This window comes from Siniperca chuatsi, linkage group LG19 (assembly GCF_020085105.1).
Source record: "Siniperca chuatsi isolate FFG_IHB_CAS linkage group LG19, ASM2008510v1, whole genome shotgun sequence".
Classification (NCBI taxonomy): Eukaryota; Metazoa; Chordata; class Actinopteri; order Centrarchiformes; family Sinipercidae; genus Siniperca; species Siniperca chuatsi.
This window is the reverse complement of record NC_058060.1, coordinates 23,420,492-23,442,434: the sequence shown is the minus strand read 5'-3', so window position 1 is coordinate 23,442,434 and position 21,943 is coordinate 23,420,492. Positions and strand designations below refer to the sequence as shown.

The 21,943-nt window shown below is 40.9% G+C and overlaps 1 protein-coding gene across 3 annotated transcripts in view; it reads left to right on the top strand.

Moving 5' to 3' along the window:
* LOC122866781 (disco-interacting protein 2 homolog C-like) overlaps nucleotides 1-21,943 on the top strand; it is a 60,236-nt gene that overhangs the window by 16,299 nt on the left and 21,994 nt on the right. For 2 of the 3 annotated variants that reach the window (XM_044176885.1, XM_044176883.1), the window contains 17 exons: nucleotides 623-748; nucleotides 3,445-3,741; nucleotides 4,247-4,369; nucleotides 5,165-5,311; nucleotides 5,931-6,050; nucleotides 8,452-8,649; nucleotides 9,987-10,078; nucleotides 11,052-11,162; nucleotides 12,285-12,408; nucleotides 12,967-13,076; nucleotides 13,716-13,818; nucleotides 13,914-13,978; nucleotides 14,408-14,501; nucleotides 14,643-14,762; nucleotides 15,908-16,022; nucleotides 16,936-17,075; nucleotides 20,774-20,910. In XM_044176885.1, the coding sequence (XP_044032820.1) occupies nucleotides 623-748; nucleotides 3,445-3,741; nucleotides 4,247-4,369; nucleotides 5,165-5,311; nucleotides 5,931-6,050; nucleotides 8,452-8,649; nucleotides 9,987-10,078; nucleotides 11,052-11,162; nucleotides 12,285-12,408; nucleotides 12,967-13,076; nucleotides 13,716-13,818; nucleotides 13,914-13,978; nucleotides 14,408-14,501; nucleotides 14,643-14,762; nucleotides 15,908-16,022; nucleotides 16,936-17,075; nucleotides 20,774-20,910 (2,222 nt within the window). The remainder of the gene's footprint in view (nucleotides 1-622; nucleotides 749-3,444; nucleotides 3,742-4,246; nucleotides 4,370-5,164; nucleotides 5,312-5,930; nucleotides 6,051-8,451; nucleotides 8,650-9,986; nucleotides 10,079-11,051; nucleotides 11,163-12,284; nucleotides 12,409-12,966; nucleotides 13,077-13,715; nucleotides 13,819-13,913; nucleotides 13,979-14,407; nucleotides 14,502-14,642; nucleotides 14,763-15,907; nucleotides 16,023-16,935; nucleotides 17,076-20,773; nucleotides 20,911-21,943) is intronic. The other variant, XM_044176884.1, reaches the window with a different exon arrangement.

Below are 21,943 nucleotides of genomic sequence, written 5' to 3'. Positions count from 1 at the left end.
AGACCTTTTGAGTGACAGCTTGGATCCTGTGCTTCCCATAATGCAATTCAATAGTGTTCCTGCTTTGTAAACAAGGATATTCAAGCTTCTTACCCCCAGGTTGTAATGCAGGTTTTTCTTTTTTAAAAAATGGTAATATTCAATATTAGAGGTATTGTCTCAGACTTGACAAAGCCAACGTGGTACTCTCTAATGGTTATGTGATTTAAAAAGTAGACTTAGTAAGTAAAATTAATGAACTCAGGAAAGTCCACTGACTAAAATCCAGTTACTAAATTCGAAATTTAAAAAAATATAAGAAGATGCAGCAGTCGAGTCCTTTTGGAGCCAGTTAGCCGAGCTGAGCTTCCACGCAGTCATACATAAGTTAGCTTGCTAAAAATGTAGATTGATATTTCACTATTGTTATTCATTGCTGCTTAGAAAGCTACAGTGCGTGGCACTACGTAAACTGATATTTGGCTTTTCCCATTGAGGTTTAACTCAGCCACTGAGATTAGTATTTTAAAGTATTTTAAAAATCCAATCTGCTTGACTGAACACACATTCAGTAAATCAGTGAACTCGCCAGGGAACTTTCCGCTTCTGCCTTTGTGTGAACGAATCTCTCTCTCTCTCTCAGACGTCCACACCGAGGCGGTGCAGGCCGTGTTGGCGCGACATGTGGAGAGGAAGGTGGCCGTGCCAATGCCGTCCAAAAGACGCTCGCTGGTGGTGCAGACCTCCATGGATGCATACACGCCTCCAGGTGACGAGACACATACCAAAACACACACCTGCACTCGTCCTCCACACACTGCAAAGATATAACCATCTCCTTAAGTCAGTTAGTCCGTTGTTGAGTCGAGAAGTAAGATAGTTCTGCTTTCAAAAATAACTCTTCTTCACTTGATTTTAAGACTTGCTGAGGTGTTCATTTCGTGGAGTCACTTCAACAGTAGAGTTCATTTAAATTCTTAGACGAGCACCATTAAAAGCAACCAAGAGTTTGATCATTTTCCTGTGACTTTGAAATAATTGTGCGATTTAAATGCTTGGAAAGTGAAAACACACTCCCATTGGTTATCTCAGCTGAACCGGGTTGTACTAAGCCTAAAATGTGACCCCAGAGAGGCTGCCCTGTGCCCAGACAGGATTATGTTGTAATGCTGTGTCTCTGGTTCTCAGACGTTTTTTATTCTGACACAGAAACACACTCGTTTCACCAAAAACAGCAAGCACGCACATTTCCTGAGACATGTAAACCCACTGACAGATTTACAGTAAAAGCAGACCACAGACAGCAGCCAGTCGATTACTGTAAATGTGGCCTGCCATGACAAATAGGAAAAATCCTGATTAGAAACTCTTTTTTTGATGTTTTTGTGCTTGTTAAGTTGACCTTCACCTCAAATATGAGCTCATTAGATTGAACATAATCAGAGTTGATAGCATAATTTGTGTGTTGATTGAATTTTAATGAAGGAAATGTAATAACTTTGTTCACTGGCAATTTGCTTTTTAACCTTTGAGAAAAATCTTAAGCGAACCTGACGCCTCCCCAAAGGCTCACAAAACTCGTGAAGTTAGAGACGTTTTTAAAACGTGCGGACAACACTAACTGTTCTCGAAAAATCTGGGTGGAAAGTCGAGTTAATCTGCCTTTTATGTTACTTAAAGTTAAGATTTCTGTTCACAGTGATGTTTACTGGGCCTCCCTGTGCCTGCTCCTCTGTGTTCAGATGATTAACTCCTATTTGAAGAATTAAATTCAGCCTCTGTGGTTCTTTTCTGAAGTGCAGCCTGAAGCCAGTTTTAACTCAATTGGCTCTTGTGGCTGTTCTACGTAAGCTGACTAATTATTGACATTTTGGGTCTGCGAGCTCAAGAGCTCTGCCGCTTAGAGGTCCTGAAACTTCAGTGGTGAAAAGTGGTGAATCACAGTCTGCTGCCTCACTTTGAACCATTGTTTTACTGAATTGCGACAATTACCTTTTTAAGCCCCCGATACGGATCTGTTTACCATTACAAGGCTCACGTGTGGACGCTACAGTCATGCTGGCTGAGGGATTCTTTGATTGAATAGCATCTTAAATCTCTCTTGGGATTTTAAAGTAGTATTATTGTTCTCTTTCTATAATACTGCTTACTGAGCCCATATACTGTAGCTCTACGCTTACTTACACTCTATGGCCAAAAGTATGTGGACACCCAAACATTACACCCACACATTATGTGATAGTTGAATTAGTTTCTCCCATTCAACAACAAGAGCATTAGTGAGGTTCAACAATGATGTTGGGCGATAAGTCGCGCTCACAGTTGTTGTTCCAGGTCATCCCAAAGGTGCTGGATGGGGGTGAGGTCAGGGCTCTGAGCAGGCTAGTAAAGGTTCTCCCCACCAAACTGGGAAAACCATTTCTTTATGGAGCTGGCTTTGTGCATGGGGGCACTGTCATGTTGAAAGGGACAAACACAAACTGTTGACTCAAAGTCTAAAATATCATTGTATGCTGTAGCATTAAAATTCCCTTTATTAGAACTAAGGGGTCTAGTCCATATGATGAAAAACAGCCCCAGACAAAAAGCACACAAAAGTATTAGTCAGAGCCAATTACAGTATATGTCACTGTTAACAACTTGTAGCAATTTGGAGAACAGCCACAAACCAAAAGTACACGGAAGTATGTAATTAGTTACTCTTGGTCATATAGTGCAAGTTTAAGAAAACAAATGAGATCATACAAAGCTAATGAATCCATTTCCAAGTATGTGTCGGATAACTTTGGAGTCTCATTTTGAAAGGGAACCACACAACATTTGTTCATTTTATCTTTTTGAGTCGTGACTAAACCACCTGTATTGCTGGATTATGGTATGTTAAAGGAATAGTTCGACATTGTGAAAAATACACTTATTTGCTTTCTTGCTGAGAGTTAGGGGAGATTGCTATTCTCATATCTGTACTGTAAATTTGAAGCTGCCACCAGCAGCCGGTTATCTTAGCTAGCCTGACTCCGTCTCTCTACAGCTCACTCGTTAACATGTTTTATCTTGTTTGTTTAATCTGTACAAAAACCGAAGTGTAAAAATGACAAGTTGCGGTTTTTACAGAGTTATGTACGGAACTATTTCTTGGTTCACGATATGAGAGTGGTATCGATCCTCTTATGTAACTCTCAGAAAGAACGAGAATAAGTGTATTTCCCAAAATGTCAAAATGTTCCTTTCATGTTGAATAAAGGTTTTCTGTTGACATAGACTTCAATAGTTTAGTTACTGACCCAGACTGCTTATGTGGTCAGTTTACAGCATGTTATGTTAATGTTGTATGAAGGTTTCCTGTTGTGTTAGCATATATTTCAGTGGCGCTAACTGGCCCTGATTGCTTATGTGCTCATGTTGTGTTAATGTTGTATGATGGTTTTCTGTTAACAAATAATGGCGGTTACTGACTCTCACTAGGCCTGTCGCCCCTGTGCTCAGACTCGTCGTCGGGCTCAGAGGAGGAGGCGGGGCCAGGTGACGACATGTCGGGCATGGAGCACTGGATGAGCCGCCCTTCCCAATTAGGCCCCGCCCACCTGGGCTCCACCTCCTCCTCGTCCTCGTCCACGCAGAGCGGAGGCAGCGGCAACGCCGGGCGGCTGGCCGACTCGCTGGCACACACGCACATCTCGCACCTGGCACACACACACCTGGTGCACACACACCTGGGCCAGTTGCACCACCAGCAGAGCCACCTGTCACAGTCCCACCACGGTAAGACTTAACTGGTTCACACTGGGTTGGTTGGATTGTGTCTTATAACAGAGACAGAAAAGAAAGAAGGTTACATTTTACATTGTTAAATTTGAATCTTGTTGTCTAAAGATTTGCTTGTTAAGGGATTTTGGGTACCAAATTGTAAACTAAAATAATAAAAAAGCAAATATAAAAGCACTTGTTTTTTTTAACAGATGTGGGTCCTAAAAACAGGGCAAAATAAAGTGTTAAAGCAGTATATGTATAGGTCAAGGAAGTGAATATATTATAAAAATGTAAATACTGCACATTAGGGCTGTGCATGGTGTAACATTTTTAACTACTTATGCCAATTTTATGCCTGAGTTTCGGTACAGATACGAAACAACATATAAATGTTCAAATATAAACGTTTTTTATGCAACTATATATATATTTTTTTCTACTAAACCATGTTACCTTTAGCTTTGCATCAGTGTGCAAACCTTAATATAATACACCTGCACTGTATGTGTGCATTCAGGTATCGGCCACCTGTCTCTGAAGAGGAAGGGAGCTCTGAGCGTAGCAGAGAACGGAGGATCTCTGCGACGATCCTGTGAATTTGGTTCTGACATGCTGTGGCCACCGCCGCTCGAGTCAGACGGTAGGTCCAACACAGAAATACATACTGATTTTATCTATCACAAGAAATGGAACTGTTTTAATCAGACTGAAATATCAGCTACAATAAATACAACCTTAAATTCTTGGAAAAAGTGTCAAATATTCCCATGAAAACAGACCTCTTACAGGTTTACACGTATTTTTTATATTGATTTTAGGCCAAAAGTCTGAACACTCTACTGATAGCTCCCAATAAATGTGATTTATTAGAGCAATGTTTTGATCAGAGATCAAAGAGATTGAAGGGAGATCTGATGAGCGGTCCTGAAGCTGTTAAAACGTTTTCAATGTGCTGGCTCTACACTATGCTTGTTATTGATTTTACATAAAAAGTTATTGACAGGCTTCTTATGATAAAATGATTTGCTTTGTTATTTATATCTAGATATTTGTGTTGAATAAATCAGTTAAGTGTCATCTGATTATGTTTGGAAAAGCAGGTTTTGTGTAGAAATTGTATACTAATTAAATGAGAATACAAAGGAAGTATTGTTTTTGGAGCAGATATTGTATTGAAAAGATGTCCAGCCAAGCCAGAGCTCATTCAGTCCTGTGTGTGCCAAGGATGTGACCCACATTAACATACAAACAAAATGACCATCGCAACGTGTTTAATTGTCCATAAGAGCAATAAAACAAGGCACTTGACGAACAGTTCAGTGATAAATATGAACAATGAGTCACTACTGGCTGTTTGTATGTGCTTCCGTCTACTTCTCCCTCTGTTCTCCCTCCATCTGTCTGCTGCGCTCTCTCCCTCTCCGTCTCCCTGCAGAGAATCACTCGACCCCCCCGGATGTGACGGGCTACTCGTCGGACTCGTCCCACTCCCACACTGAGCGTCACCACATGGCCAATATGGGAACCATTGCCAGGAACACGCAGAAGTACGGCAACGCAGAGCGCATGGAGACCGGCGATGGTAAGAGTCATCTCCTCCGCTGTGTGAAACTCTGTCACACCTTTAGCCTGCTCCCGACTGCAGCCTCTGAATAAAGATACCGAAGACAGTCGGATAAAAATAGAAACTCCTTAATCAGGAGGTGAGCTCAAATTGGACCACCGCCTTAGAGAAATGACCAATTACACTGCGTCTGTTCATGTCACTCCCCTGGATGAACAGATTGGACTTTCTTCTTTTCTTTTTTTTTGTACCCTTTATTATTGTTTTTGGGTTTTTTTTTAAAGCTGACTGAGCATCTCTGTTCTTTTTCAGCATGCTTCACAATCACGCAGGCACAGTTAGAAAACTCAGAGCTGTTCAGAACAACCACAGTCTGTGGTCCATTCAAGCTGAGGATTGAATGCCTTGCTCAAGAAATACAGTGGTTCTTCTTCAGTTCTTTTCCGTACACTTTAGAAGCCATCTAGAGATTTGAACCAGCTAGTCGCTAGCTTACAAAGCTTGCCTTAACATGTGAGGTTTGAAGGAGTTGTTATTGTCTTGCAAGCCATCCAGGCCACCTCTTCCCTTTCCACTGTGAAGGATTAGCCCAAAACGTCATCCTCACCCCGTGTGTATTTGTCTGGGGTTTTTACAGGTGTTCCAGTCAGCAGTCGCGTGTCCGCTAAAATCCAGCAGCTTGTGAACACGCTGAAGCAGCCTCGCAGACCTCCACTACGAGAGTTCTTTGTCGATGACTTTGATGAACTTCTGGAGGGTTAGAAACCGTCTTTAATTCTGCATGACTCATTATTCTGTCTGTCTGATTTAAGTTACAGTGTGTTATCCAATCTGTCTTCATACTCGGGAGACATGAGTGATTCTCTAAATGGTTCCTTTAATAACACTTGTGTTGGACAGGTGTGAACCCCACGTGCCCCTTCATTGTTCAGGTGTTCAGCTTCACTTCACCTCATTCTGTCGAGGTGTAAAACAAGCCACGGGGGGAAACACCTGGAGACACAACCCGGGGCTGAAGTGATGATCTGCATCCATGAGTACAAACGCTTAGAAGTAAATTCACTTGATGCAAAAAGGAAACGTGATTTGTCTTTTCCTTTCAATCATTTGAATAACTTTAATGTTTTGTTAATAATGTTGAGGTTTGGACTGTCGGTCGGACACAACAACATGGTGAAGGCGTCACTTTGGGCTCTGGGTCACTGTGACGGCGTTTCTCACTATTTTCAGGATTTTTTGATTTCGATTAATGGAGAAAAGAATCAGCAGATGGATCCAGAATGAAAATAATCATCAGCTGCAGTCCGAAGTCCAAAATGAGCTCCACCTCAACCAGCTACAGCGGCAACATCCTGCTTTTACATTAATGCACGAGTAATAATAATCTAATATATAATAGTACAAGTAACAGTAGTAACAGTCACAGTTACTTTTAATATATTAAGTACATTTTCCTGATTATACTTACATACCTTTACTTAGGTAACATTTTCAATGCAGGACTTTTACTTGTAACAGAGTGTTTTTACAGTGTGGTATGAGTACTTTTACTTAAGTAAAGGATCTGAATACTTCCTCCACCACTGGTTTGTGAATGTTAACAGTCCAGGTCCCGAGTATGTTTGAGCAAGTATTGATGTATCGCAGCTTAAAGCAGACAGAGAGAGACCAGAAAATGGCGACAGGTTTCGTTTAGGAACATGGAACTACATACAGTTCGGTCACTCAGCTCACATAGAAAAGTTTATTTACATGTGAATGCAGCACAGCAATATAGTTACAGCATGTTTGCCATCTTGGCTCGCCACCTCATCACTCCCTGCAGCACACACATCTACAAAGAGAAAGATTGGGGTGTGATGATAGCAGATATCCTCCACCTGGGACTACCGTCAGAGCCTGCAGGTGGATGCTGGGGAGGCAGTGGGGCTGAATAAAGCAAAGGATCAGCAGCACTGAAGGTCGGAGAGATAGATAGATAGAAGCAGCAGCAGCAATCACAGAGCAGAGGGAGAGCTGGGCATTTCTGACAGCTTAGATAGACTGCCAAATTGAAAGGATGTGTTGGATAGGTGAAGCAGAGAGTGGTGCATGGGCACTAGCAGAGAATAATCATCCACTGCCTCCTGAACTGGACTTATCTTTTTTTTTATGTTTACAAAAGTGTCAGTGGTCTGAAAACTGCAGAGATTGTCCTTAAAGGCCACTCAAAGCTTTTTATGTATATATATTGGTATGAAAGGGGCTCTTAAATAGTTCTGAAAAGTCTGTAAATGTAGACAGAAAGAGAAAATATCAAAGCTTTTTATAAGTTGCATAAAATTATCCACAGAAAAATGGAAAATGTTGTACTGTCTTAATATATGTGCTACATTTCTTTTTAATGGTTTAACACTTTGATAACTTATATTCACATCTACTTGTGTCAGTGTAAAGAATGATTTTCATCTAAAGAGTCATATGGAATAGATAACAGGGACCAGGTGACCAGCCTGGTTCATATAGAACACAAAGTTCTTCATCAAGTATTTTGAAATGTTTATCGTAGGAATCTTGAGCCCAGAGATCTTTGCAGATCGTCATGTCTGTCTGCTGTTTGCTTGGCTTTCATCACCTGGCTGCATTTTCTATCTTTATCTCCTAATTTCTAGTGATTAGTCTTGAAATGTCTTCTTTAGAAACCTTGTATTTAATTTAATTTAGAAAAAGTACGGTCTAGTTGTATGAGGGAAAAGTTATTTTTCAGTTTTCTAGTGTATTTTGGAACGTGTTGTAAATAACTGTGGACTGGTCAAACAAGATAACATATAGATCAAGGTTGACGTAGTGGTTAAGACCTCCACTTCACTCTGGATCCACATTTTATGACAACGGCTCGAGGTTTAATCCTGCCAAAGCCTTCCCCTCTGCTGCCTCCTCAGCCTTCTTTCTGTCTAAACTAAATAAAAATTAAAGGGAATCATCTGTCCAGTTACACATTTTACACTTTCCCACAGTACACCTGTGTTAATAACAGCCGCACCTAATTAATTATCAGTGTATTTGAGTGTGCAGCTTCTTTACAGCTGTCTTACTGCCACTGACTTTGGTGACATGTTTCCAACAGTAAAGGCTTGTGAGCTGTACACTGATGACATTATTTGTCTCCTCATCTGCAGTCCAGCAGCCGGACCCTAACCAGCCACGGCCGGAGGGGGCGGAGATGATGCCAGTGCGGGGAGAGGCGCTGGGGGTGGTCACCAACTGGCCCCCGTCCCTGGAGGCTGCGCTCCAACGCTGGGGAACCATCTCCCCCAAAGCCCCCTGCCTCACCAGCCTGGACACAGCAGGGAAGCCCCTCTATGTCCTCACATATGGTAACCAGACGCTCCTGTACTTCAATCATTAGTTCAGTCATTTACATGATTTATTCATATTTATTAAAATAAGCTGAGTGTTTTGGTGACCTAAGAATTAAAGTTTATTCTACTGTTGTTTTAGAAAAACCTAAAGAATTCTCCCACATGCACTCCTGCACGTTTTACTGTATATATATATATATATATATATATATATATATATATATATATATACATACTGTACGTATACAGCGTTACATATCAGTCTCTCTCATGTGGTGATGTAATGCTGCATGTCACTACATAGATACATATGCATTCATCATGCACACACCATTCAACTTAAGTTACAAGGTTTTTGTGATTGGTATCGATTCTGTTCTCTGGAACAAAGTGTGAAAAACTGAAGTCGTTATTTTATGTTTCAAAACTGTTTTAGTTTTCCCATTCCCAAATTAAAAGCCTCCGAAACAGCATTTAGACGACGATGGGACACTAAAACTCTAAGGACTATTTTGAGTTAGCACATCTGCGAAGAAGACCCACACATACTGGTAGTGGTCGATATGATTATGGGTCAAGCTGGGTGTCATTTGAAATGTTTCCGTACTGTTGCAGATACCAAAAGGATACTTTTTTTTCTACAAAACATTTTTTTAATATATATATTTAACAAAATAAGTCAAATCTCTGAAATGCATCCATGTTTCATTTTGTCTCAATACAAAGCAGCTTTACAAGAGCTTTGCCTCAAAAAATCCAGGCTGAAATTAGAAAAATGATTAGTTAAATCAGGAAATATAAAGAATCTGACCAGTTTTGATACTCTGCTTCAAAAGTGACACATATCGGTCAGTATCAAAAAAGTATTGAAATTAAAAACCCACCTTAGTCTATATTCAATATTTACCGAAAGGTAATATGGACACTATGTATCAGTAAACATGGACTGTATTTTTTTGTGTTGATGGTACACCGCTGTGCAGGAAAATGTTCCAGCACACTGTCAGCAGGGAGTTTCTTTTTCTTTCTTTTTCCTTTTCTTTTTTACATTATTTCATTTTTCTTTGGACCTGTCCACCAAAAGTGCCTTAGACAACACTTACTCTTAAGTACAATCCATGATAAAACAAAACTGATTCTCTAAATGCCAATAGTGACCTCTCCTGACTGCTGAAAACTCTTCAATGTCATCACTTTAGGCAGGTTTTTTTTCTTTTATCGACTGTATGTACTCAAAATAGAAGTCCAAGAACACAGTCATATCCTGTCTCTCCCCCTCCCTCCCTCCCTCCCTCCCTCCCTCAATCAATCTCTCTCTCTCCCCCTCGTATCCTGTGTCCTGCTCCCTGCAGGAAAGCTGTGGTCTCGCAGCATCAAGCTTGCCTACAACATCCTCCACAAACTGGGCAGCAAGCAGGAGCCCATGGTGCGACCGGGTGATCGGGTGAGTCACACTCCTCCAACGCCTCGCACGGTTTTTGGTTTTTGGTCTTTGTGGTCATTTCACTGTAGCAGCATTGTTAGTTTGTTTGGCCAATACGGTTCGTAACGAATCAACGTTGCAAGAACTTAATTTATAAAACCTCATTATTACATATTAACCTTTTTCGTTTTTTAAGATTTTAAAATCTTTGAAATTCTATTTGGCATCCCACGTTTCCTACAATTTTCCTCTCCCTTTTTTGTATTTGTCAACATTATACACAATGCCTTAATAAATCTGAGCTTTTGTTTTGAAATCTGTAATCACATTTTGTTAAAGGAATAGTTCGACATTTTGGGAAATGTGCTTATTTGTATTCTTGCTGAGAGATAAACGAGAAGATTGATACCACTCTCCTGTCTGTACACAAGATCTGAAGCTACAGCCTGCAGTCGGTTAGCTTAGCTTAGCATAAAGACTTGAAACAGGGGAAAACATCTGTCCTGGCTCTGTCCAACGTTAACAAAATCCGCCTACCAGCACCACTAAAGCTCACTAATTAACACGTATACATTGCACATGCAAGATAGTTATATTTGTGATTCCCCCTGTTTCCAGTCTTTATGCTAAGCTAAGCTAACAGTCTGCTGGCTCCAGATTCATATTGAATGGACAGATATGAGAGTGGTGTCGATAAGGGTATTTCCCAAAATGTCAAACTGTACCTTAAACTTATGATTGTTTTTTAATGCTTTCTGACGATATTTGCAAAAGTTGTTTGTGTCAAAATGATTTTCAGACTCATAGAGAGGAGAGTTTAGAGGTGGAACATTAGTCATCTTACAAATTAATAAACACCAGCTGTATTTAGCATACAGATTGTTTTTCACTCTTGGTTAACTTTCTTAGCCATGAGCTGTGCTAAGGTTTAGAAGGGCTGATTCGCTTTCCCAGCATCTCTGACCCCGGCTTCTGTCTCCCCTCCCTCCCCCAGGTGGCGTTGGTGTTTCCTAACAACGACCCTGTGGCCTTCATGGTGGCCTTCTACGGCTGTCTGCTGGCTGAGGTGGTCCCTGTTCCTATAGAGGTCCCCCTAAGTCGCAAGGTACTTTATGAAATCCACTTAAATGTTTTTTACATTGAAAATGTCACACCCTGTCTGTAGCTTATCTATAGCCATCGCTGCTGCTCTCCAATCCCTTTCCTTTTAGTTTGCAGTTTGACACTATTCCACAGGATTAGTTTCTCTATAGGTCAGGTAATTTAATTTTTCACAGCACTGCCGTGTAATGTTAATCCTCTCTGCTTAGGCCACATCTGTGTTTCACCTCGTACCCAGGAGCTCCAAACTCCTGTGTTTCATTTCACTTTTGTTCGTGTGGACATCTCAATGATAGTGCACACTGCTGAAACAATGTTTTGGATCTTCAGTCTCAGCTGTTTGCTAGCAACAAGTATTTCTGAGAGAATAATCCTGTCTGCGCAGCGAGGACAAACGCACGTCAGAAACCCAACAAGTTTGACAAGCAAGAAGCAAGCCCTGCTGCCGCCCTGCCATCACAGAAGAAATACTGTCATCAATTAGGTGACAACTGTTGATCTTCGTGCCATCACCCCCGAGACCTAACATGTCTGAAGGATGGAAGTTCCTACTTTGACAAAAGGCTTTCTGAAGGAGCCTGTGGCTGAAAAACAAAATGCATGTTATACCTTTTATTTTATGTCACTTTTCAACTGCCAATTATATCACTTTATTTTAGCTCAGCTGTTTCTGCTCACTCTGGAGCCTCTGTGAGACATGGCTGCTGTCTGTGCAGCACTGTCAGCGTAGGGTCGGCATGGTTACACAGTGATTACTGCTGCAGCAGAAAATGCCTTTTGCTGCATGTTGGCCGCCTCTCTTGAACCCCTTCCCCCATCCTGCATTTGTGCTGCAGGATTTTCCATAAAATTTCAGTTTGAGAAACAGTGCAGCAAACATCACTTCTATTAACCACAACTGTGCTGTATGTGTAAATGTGTTTATGTTCTTGTAGAAGCAGATGAAAAACCACAGTATTTAGTAAAATATGGCTTCCAGTAATTTTCACATCACCATTTAAATTCATTTATTGAAAGCAGGAACCTAGAAGAGCTTTTATTTATTGATTATTTACTGATATTTTCTGATGACAAAGTTAAAATGGAGGTAACCGTCTGCTCTCCCCCTCCCTGTATCGTCCAATAGGATGCCGGCAGTCAGCAGATTGGATTCCTGTTGGGCAGCTGTGGCGTTACCGTGGCGCTGACCAGTGACGCCTGCCATAAGGGTCTGCCCAAGAGTGCAACAGGAGAGATCCCACAGTTCAAAGGTGAGAGTGAAAATCATCAATCATGGCTGGATTGTAAAGGCCTGATGTTTCTCTGTGGGGGAGGGGTGGTCTGTCTTAGTGCACATAATGAGAATACTAGTAGCAGAGAAAGAGAGAGCAAGTTTGAATACAAAATGAATGTATTAACCATTTGAAAACATAAAAATTATTATAAACAATAAATTGAAAAACATTCTTGGAAACAACCAGTTTAGACACCTGACACAAAATCGTATATTTTTTGTGTGTTTGACTGTTTTTCTTCAGGTGTAAATGTTATTTATATTTTGTTACTTATAATTTGGGAATTAAATTCATATTACTCCCTGCACAAGGCCTGAGATTAACTGAAGGTGTTAAGTTGTTTGCATGTTTGTAAAAAAAAAAAAAAAGTGTGAATGAAAGAGAATCAGGGTTTGTTTTCCTGTTGTAGTTCCTTCTTTTTTCTCTGAAGTGTCAAACAAGAGTCTCTTTTTTCTGGTTTGATTATTCATATAAATAAACTTGACACACCATCTCACTGTCTCTCTTTCTCTGTGTCACACTCACTCCCTGCAGGTTGGCCCAAGTTGCTGTGGTTTGTAACAGAGTCGAAGCACCTTTCCAAACCTCCCAGAGACTGGTTCCCTCACATCAAAGATGCAAACAACGACACCGCTTACATAGAGGTGAGCCAACAGGCTAGCTAACACACTCAGTGATAAAGTGTCTCCTTTATTGTGGACACTTGAACAGAAGCTGGGACCTCAGTTTTTCTGGGATTTGAACTGACATTCTTCTGGTCACCTCACCAGTATTAAGCGATTAATCAATTAGTCGATTTAAAGTCAGATGAGGTGGAATTCTCTGGCTCCAGCTTCTCAAATGTGAGCATTTGCTGTTTTTCTCTGTTTTATATCATTGTCATATCATCAAATTAAACATTTCTGTGTTTTGGAGTGTTGCTGGGGAAATTTGATGACTTCATCAAGAACCAAACGATTAATCGAGAAACTAATCTGCAGCTTATTCGATAATAAAAATAATCATTAGTTGCAGCCCTATTTTGTTGTTCACAGTTAAGTTACCTAATTTTGGTTTAGTTGATCTTAATTTTGCAGTTTATCTTAGTTGAGGCTTGTTTACTCTTATCTTAACTTAGTTTGGTTAAATTGACTATTTTAACAACTTGCCGACATCTTAAAATGAACAAATCACCTCCCACAGTATATTTTGATCGTTGTAGATGACAGGCATCAAACGGCTGATCGAACCAAATGCCTCCTTCTCCTCTGATTTCACTGATCCGTCTGTTGTTTCTCTCTCAGTATAAAACCTGTAAGGACGGCAGCGTGCTGGGAGTCACAGTGACGAGGATCGCTCTGCTCACACACTGCCAGGCTCTCACCCAGTCCTGCAGCTACACTGAGGGTAAGCGTGCACACACACACACACACACACACACAGTTCAGTCTCCAGGTCATAATTTAGCAATTTAACCCTTTTATCTCTCTCTGTGTCTGTAGCGGAGACCATAGTGAACGTTCTAGACTTTAAGAAGGATGTGGGGCTGTGGCACGGCATCCTGACGGTAAGACCTGCCTACTAGAGGTTAAAGGTCAGGGATCATGACCATCATTTCCTGTTTGCTTTTCACCCTCACCTCTGATATCAGGGGTGTTAGCAATAAAGGCAGGTTTCCAATCTTTTTGGAGTTTGCCGAGACAATTGTAAGAGTAGTACAAATGTAAAACCGATTTATATTACTTCTTAAGCTTTGTAGCTAATATTTGAGATACAGCAGTACTGTTACAGATTAAATCCTGCATTTGAATATTTTATGACCATATCCAGGTGATTACACCTTGTAAAATAGACACAAATAGAGTCAGAAACATGTTAAATGTTAAATCTAAAATGGATATATACATGATTTTTAAAAGTAAAAGAATGAAACCCTTTCAGCTTTAAATGTTAATGTGTCATTATATGTGTGTGTGTGTGTGTGTGTGGCATGTAGAGTGTGATGAACATGATGCACGTCATCAGCGTCCCCTACTCGCTGATGAAGGTCAACCCTCTGTCATGGATCCAGAAAGTGTGCCAGTACAAAGGTCAGACACACACTCCACCTGCCACTCAGCTCAGTCAACTCACTCCATTCACCTGTCTGTCAAATAGATTAAATGCTAATTTTCTGTCTGTCTGTGTGTGTGTGTGTGTGTGTGTGTGCACGCGCGCATCTCCCCCTGCAGCCAAGGTAGCGTGTGTGAAGTCCAGAGACATGCACTGGGCTCTGGTGGCCCACAAAGACCAGAAGGACATCAATCTGAGCTCGCTGCGCATGCTGCTGGTGGCCGACGGATCAAACCCTTGTAAGGTCACACTCTGCCTCCACAGCAGAGCTCTTTCACTAACGGGGGAGTTTAGAGAGGTGTATTTGAAATAGTGGACAATAGGGAAATGGATAAACTCTCTTGGGAAGTCAGGAAACTGGGTCACTTTACAGGAATAGAACAAGATGTGTTTGACTACGCACATTTGGTACAATAGATGGTTTTCAGCCCAACTGGAGTGAAACAAGAAACCAGGAAATTATATGATTTTCTGATCCATACTGGTAGTTTTGCATGTTTTAACCCACTGACTACAAATTGCATATTGTTCACATTACTGCTGACCACAACAAGTTATTGTTCTATGTTCTAGGCTGCCGTTGATTTCAGTTCAATTCCGTATCAACTTGCAGAGACGTGAAACTTGCTTGACGTTGGTAATCCATCACAGTGACTCTTCAGTCTGCTGTATTCTTTGACAAATTTGCGTTATTGTCACGTTGTGATGCAGCTCTGAGCAGGGACTGTTTTTAGACCTCGCCCCGTGGTACCTTCAAGTGCACTGCGACATCAGAGAGACAGGTGCTAAACTGCACATTTTTTAATTCAAGAAACGAGCAAAGCCATTTTTTTTTTAAATTGAATTAACCTTTAATTAACCAAGCAAGCCTTACTGAGATCAAAAAGCTCTTTTTCAAGAGTGTCCTACAGTTGCTCCCTCTTCAGCTCTGGCAAACCAATCATGCCTGGTTGGCGTAAAGCGCATCACTACTGGTGCACCAGTGTGGGAATGTCGCCACAGACACCAGATTTAAAAACAAGTTCGATTACCTGGCTATTACTAGATATTTACCTGGCGGTGATAGGCTTAATCAGCATTGTGTGAACAGCAAGGGCTTTGAATGTAACGGACGTTCATTTATATGTAAAATCCCCGCTTTAACTAAAAACGTAAGTAATGTAGTTATTTGGGGTAACAACACTTAAAACCACCAGTACAAAATGGTCCTTTGAGTGTTTTTTAATATCATTCAGGGAGCTTGTATATTTGATTAAACGCAGCTTTTTAGAACTTCACCTAATGGCTGTTTGATTTCTTGTTTCATGCCAGGAGTTTGTGTAAACGTAGTGCAACACCTGAACTGAAGCAGTTCTGACAGTTTGTGGCTGTTTCTGTCTGTTAGGGTCCATCTCCTCCTGCGACGCCTTCCTCAACGTCTTTCAGACTAAAGGGCTGAGAGCCGACGTCATCTGTCCCTGCGCCAGCTCCCCCGAGGCCCTGACAGTGGCCATCAGGAGGTATCTGCACAACAACACACAAACAAACCCTGCTTTACGTACACAGATTATGCAAACTTGTGCGCACACATACACAGAAGCACAAATATGCAAACAGTCTGTGACACACACACACATCTATGCAAACATCCACAGAGTGTAAATACTGTAAACACATAATCACATATATACAAATTCACACAAAGAAGTGAATTTATTTCCCTCTTCAGTACACAGTCTTTCATTACAGGACGTAACAGAAGGAGCCTGTCTGCACCTACAATAACTAATCAATCAATCAATCACACATCAAGATGATACAGTACAGAGTGCTGCACAGTAAAACAGATCATCATCAGTCTGAGAAATAAACTCTTGCTCTAATAGTAAATCAGTGTGTAATGGGTAAAAAGGGATGAATGATTCTAGCTGTAGTTCAAATTGTAGATTCAGTGTTTTGTTGAGTTGAATGTTCCAGACATCAAGTCTTCAGTTTCAGCCAAAGACCATACTGTATTTTTAAAAAAAATTTGGCAAAGTTGGAAAAATGTTGTTTGAAATGCAAGTTGAACAAGAGTCCATTTAAAAGTAAACTCAACATGTACACCTGTGGGACTCTAGATCTTTGAATTTTCTGACAAACGACTATTGTTACTGATCAGCTGATATTTTGACACACTGACACACATACACATGCACATTTATACACACACAAACTCTCTCCTATATACTGTACACATCATATGCAAGTGTACACACGCTCAGTCAAAACAAATTATAACACCAACACACACAGTTTACATCACACTGTATGTATGCACATGTACATTAAATGTAGGTTAATGACAGTATGAACTGTGTGTGTGTGTGTGTGTGTGTGTGTGTGTGTGTGTGTGTGTGTGTGTGTGTGTGTGTGTGTGTGTGTTGTGTTCAGGCCGGTGGAGGACAGCAGCCAGCCTCCGGGTCGAGGCGTCCTGTCCATGCAGGGTCTGACCTACGGGGTCGTCAGGGTCGACACAGAGGAACGCCTCTCTGTGCTCACCGTACAGGACGTTGGCACTGTCACACCAGGAGGTACGTCTGTGTGTGTCTGTGTGTGTGTGTGCGTGCGTGCGTGCGTGCGTGCGTGTGTGTTTGTGAAGTGGTTTAAGAGGTTAAGGTTTGAGTTTTAAACATTCAGTGTAGGGACACTTCACAGCGTTCAGAGGGAAGATTTTAAACTTAAGTCTTGGGTTTTCAGTTCCAGTAACAAAGAATACTTTAATAGTGTATGTAACAATATATTAATATATAATATTAATAAAATCATTAATATTCTCAACATTATTAATATAGATTAATAATTACGGGGCACCACCCTGGGATCAGGGACCAATAACCAAATGTGAAAAACAGTCTCAAAGGTGGCTGTTCACCTAAAAATGCTGATACTATCTTACATTGGTGAAGGGTGAGATCCGAGCACTGACCGTCACAACCAGCTGTTACAACACGTACACACAGTAACCACAGGCAACTGCTCTTTAAAAGATACAATAGCGTTTATTTAACCTTAGCACTGATTAACAATCAATAACTTCGAACAACAACCACTATTGTCTAGTCTAAACACAATAAGCATACAATAGAGAGGGGGGGTTCAAGGGAGGTGGCAGCCACGTGGGTGGTCGTCACGCACAAAGCCAAATGGCGGGCAGACCAGCGAATCTCAAACAGAGGGTCAGAGCTAAAACGGGAGGACGAGCTCTATTTGTCCTCAAAATAACGTGCAGCTTAGCTGGCTAAGCTACCACGTTATCTGGGCCGTTTGAGATGTGTGTAAGCGTGTAAATGTACGTGTAGAGGTGTGTGTGTTAGTGGAGAGAGAGAGGAAAGCACAAGGAATCCCAAATGCCGTGGCAAAGCGTAAATAGCCGTCCCTTTATCACACAGTAATCCGGCAGCAGACTTTCGTACAATGGCGGTGTTACTGGACCTTAGTGTGAGAAAGCACAGTTATTAGCTCCCACAGTGGCTAAAGCTAACAGTTAAAACGGCCTAACAGCGTGGTACCGATACACAATGGATTTTGCTTAACACACAAAGAAAAACACAGCAATTCAAACTCAGCGGTCCGTCACTTTTCCAAAAAGCAAAGCACAATTCACAACAATGAAACTTAAGTAAAATAACACACAGTTATAAAACCATCTCTGCCCAGACACAAGCCTTTTACTTGAAATCACTCTTGGTTAGCGGAGTAAAACAGCGGTCGACGTCAGTAGGGAGAGGGGCTCAGCGGTGATCTTGCTCTCCGTGAAGGGAACCGTCAGTCCGTGTCTCTTCCTGCTGCAGGTACGGGATCGTTATGGGGAGTAAACGATCGGGATCCAAAAAGTGTTCAGCAAACACAAAACAGTCTGTTTCTCGTCCAGCGAGTTAAGACTCTTCCTGGGGAAATTAAAGCTCACGTGAAAAGCGTCTTCTTGTGGTTCGTGTTGGGTTCAAACGAGATCTCGTCTCAACTTCACGTTCAGGTGTGAATTAACGGCTGTGTCGGCTTGGCGCCTTCCTATTGTCTGTTCTTTGTTTCTCAGTCGAGCCTCTTAGTGAAGGCTTTGGGCTTTCCAGGTAGGCCTGTCTTTGTCCCTCACACGTGGTGAGGCTAGGCGAGGCCCAGCAGTAGATGTTCAGTATATCGTGGGTGGAGAATTTACTAACAGGTGAAAAGTCATGTTTTGTGTCACTGTGACATTAAACATTACGTTTAGGTTCATATAACGGTCAGAATCAAAGTTAAGCTTATTAATACATGTGTGTTTGCTGTATGTTCATGTTGCAGGCATTGTCATGCAGTGTTTTTATGTGTGTGTTCTTGAATACTGTGAGTACATGACCGCCTGTGCTCTCTGTTCCTCTGAAGAGTTAAACTCTCGGCCTCCAGTGTCGTCATGCACTGAATGGCAAAAAATCCATTAAGTCCATTAAATCGTAAAATTAGTTTTAAGGGTGTATAAATGTGCAGCCTTTTCTTTTCATCAGTGTCCGTTTTTGGGAGCGTTCTCTCTCCTCATGACCGAGTGAGTTCTGCTTTACCTTTTCAAGAGCTTTGAACGCCTGAAAAAACCCCAAAGAAGACAGGAGAGTTTTCAATATGGCTGCAATCCTTTCTAATCAACTGAGTTATGTCTCAGAGGACAAAGTCACACAGATAGTTTAACAAGGTAATACGGAACATAAAAAAGCTTTTAGGACATAATACATCATCTGTTCAGGTCCTAATGAAGAATCCTAAGACACCGGTGTACTTGGCCTGACGTCATGGACCGAATCAAACCTGTTTTTGATCATAAGAAACTGTTGTTTACACTTAATTAGGGCTGCAACTGACGATTATTTTCATTATCGATGAGAAAACAGAAAATGTTCATATTTGAGAAGCTTGAACCAGTGAATTTTTGCTCAAAATTGTTGCTGATTAATTTTCTGTTAATTGACCGATGTATTAATTGACATATCGTTTCAGCTCTTCAGTTTACAATGTAATTATCACAGTGTGTATTAACCCATTAAAATAACTCATAAAACATCAATTCAAGTGATATGTTAGGTACATTGTGTACTTAATACAGAGAATGCAGATTTAAACAAGTAATAACAAATGTAAATTCCAGGATAGTATAGTAATAGTGATAGTGAATATTTTGAGACAAACAGTTGGTTGAAGCTCAAAATCACAAGTTAAACATCCAAAAATATTTTTAATGGGAGCTATTTTTTTTTTTTTTACTCATAAAAATAGTATCATATAACCTTTCTATGGTAAATAAATACGCTGGGAATTAAAATTTAAAATGCAGATTTTTTCTGTGAGATTCTCTGTAAGGAAGAATGAGTGCAATGAGTAATTTATACATACGAATGAATGTAAATGGAATTTGCACATGAGGAAGTGAAGGTCTGTCTCTTATTATCCAGAAAGCAGGCAGTAATCTGCAGAACGGAACGTGGAAACCCACACAGGCTGCCGCAGCTGATCAAACATCCCTGTCACAAACTCTGAGCTTTCCTCTACGCCGCACTGGCTTCCTGTCGCTGTCAACTCACACCACCCAGTGTTCACCACGGGAACTACACTCGCTGTAACATGAGGGAAACTAAATTAAATTTAGTAATCTGTTCCTCTGTTGGAAACCTTTCTCCTCAGCCCTGTAATGGATGAGGAGGTTTGCTTCCATTAGAGAGCATCGGCCTAAAAATTAGATTTAAAATCTAGAAATCTAAAATAGAAATTGATCACTGAGTCACTAGAAATTGATCAACAACCCTGTTAATCCCCTACCGATACAGTACGTTATGGCCATTCTGTGTTATGGGGCAATAAAATCTCTCTTGATATCAAAGTTTATAATCAGCAACATCGTTAAGAATATTCTGCCACCAGTTCCTGTTTTCAAATGTTACCTGCTTTAGATATTCTCTTCTTAACCCAGTTCCTCAAGTAACCTGGTTTTGGGTCGACACAGACGTAACAAAACGTCATTATTGGGTTAGAACAACCTACTTTAAGCTCAAACTGAAATGTTGGCCCAGCTTATTCCCATAAACAGGTGCATTTGGGGTGGATGCTGGCTCTGGTGGGATCTTAATTTTTAACCCCCTGTGTGAAAAATAACTTTGTTGAAATATGATGTTTCCCTTTAATGAGTTTATTCAAGGAAACAAAAGGAATTTTAAAGGTGTTAACCCTGTGTCGTCCCCCTCTCTCTGTTTGTCTCTGTGTCGCGCCCCAGGCCTGGCGTGTGTGGTGAAACCAGAAGGCGTCCCTCAGCTCTGTCAGACAGATGAGATCGGTGAGCTCTGCGTCTGCTCCATTGCCACTGGCACCTCCTACTACGGCCTCACCGGCATGACCAAGAACACCTTTGAGGTGAGGTGGCCTGCGGTGTGTGTGTGTGTGTGTGTGTGTGTGTGTGTGTGTGTGCGCGTGACCTCCTCACTATAAACTGAAGGCAGTTGACTTAAAGGGTAACTTCGGCATTTTTCAACCCGGACCCTATTTTCCTAGGTTTTTATGTCTAAGTGACTAATGGGGACAACAATTTTAGAAATTGGTCCAGTATCGAGCGAGAGGGCTACAGCCGCGAAACTGGCTGCAATGTAATCATCCAATCAATTTACGTCCACTAAAAGTGCCTTTTATTTTGCCACTGACTGACTCAGATCGTTATTCTAAGTGTCTGACAATATTATGAAAGGATCCCTACAGATAGAGACCTTTATGTTAAAGAGTAAGATCCTTTTTGTTTAACTAGAAACAGCCGTATATCGCTCTCCTCAAAGCCACCAGACTCCATTGACAAATATAGTCATTTTACCTTGCTGATCATCGTAACACTTCATGCAAACTGGACAGAAACAAAATAAAACTCACCAAAACCGTCTTTGTTAGTCTTTCCACTGTTCCAACAATCACCAACTCTGGTTTGGTCGAAATAAACCCTTAATTCACCGAGTTACATGAAAAGCAATGTTTTTGCTCAATTTGGCGCAGCATGAGAAACTATCACTTAAAATTCATTATTTATTATTTTAATTCCTTATTCATTGTAGGGAGAACATCTTTTAAAAGCTTTTACTTTTTCTGGTGTAAATCATGTCATTTTGTCATCTGCCTTGTTCTGTTTCAGAATATTGTCTCATGTTTCACTGCAGAATCATATTAATACATCGTGGTTTTAGGAAAAATGAAATTTTGTTACTTAAAAACATAAAATCAGAATTAAAAATGGATGTTTTGCATTTCTGTGCAGAGGTTAGAGAAACCTTTTGTCTCACCTCTAAAACCTTTTGTCTGGATTTTGTGATTTTATCTGTGATAATAATCATTGTAATATTTCTTAAATTGAATTTTCTGAACTTGTAGTTAAATGAAATGAACAGCGGATGCCTCTGCAGCACCT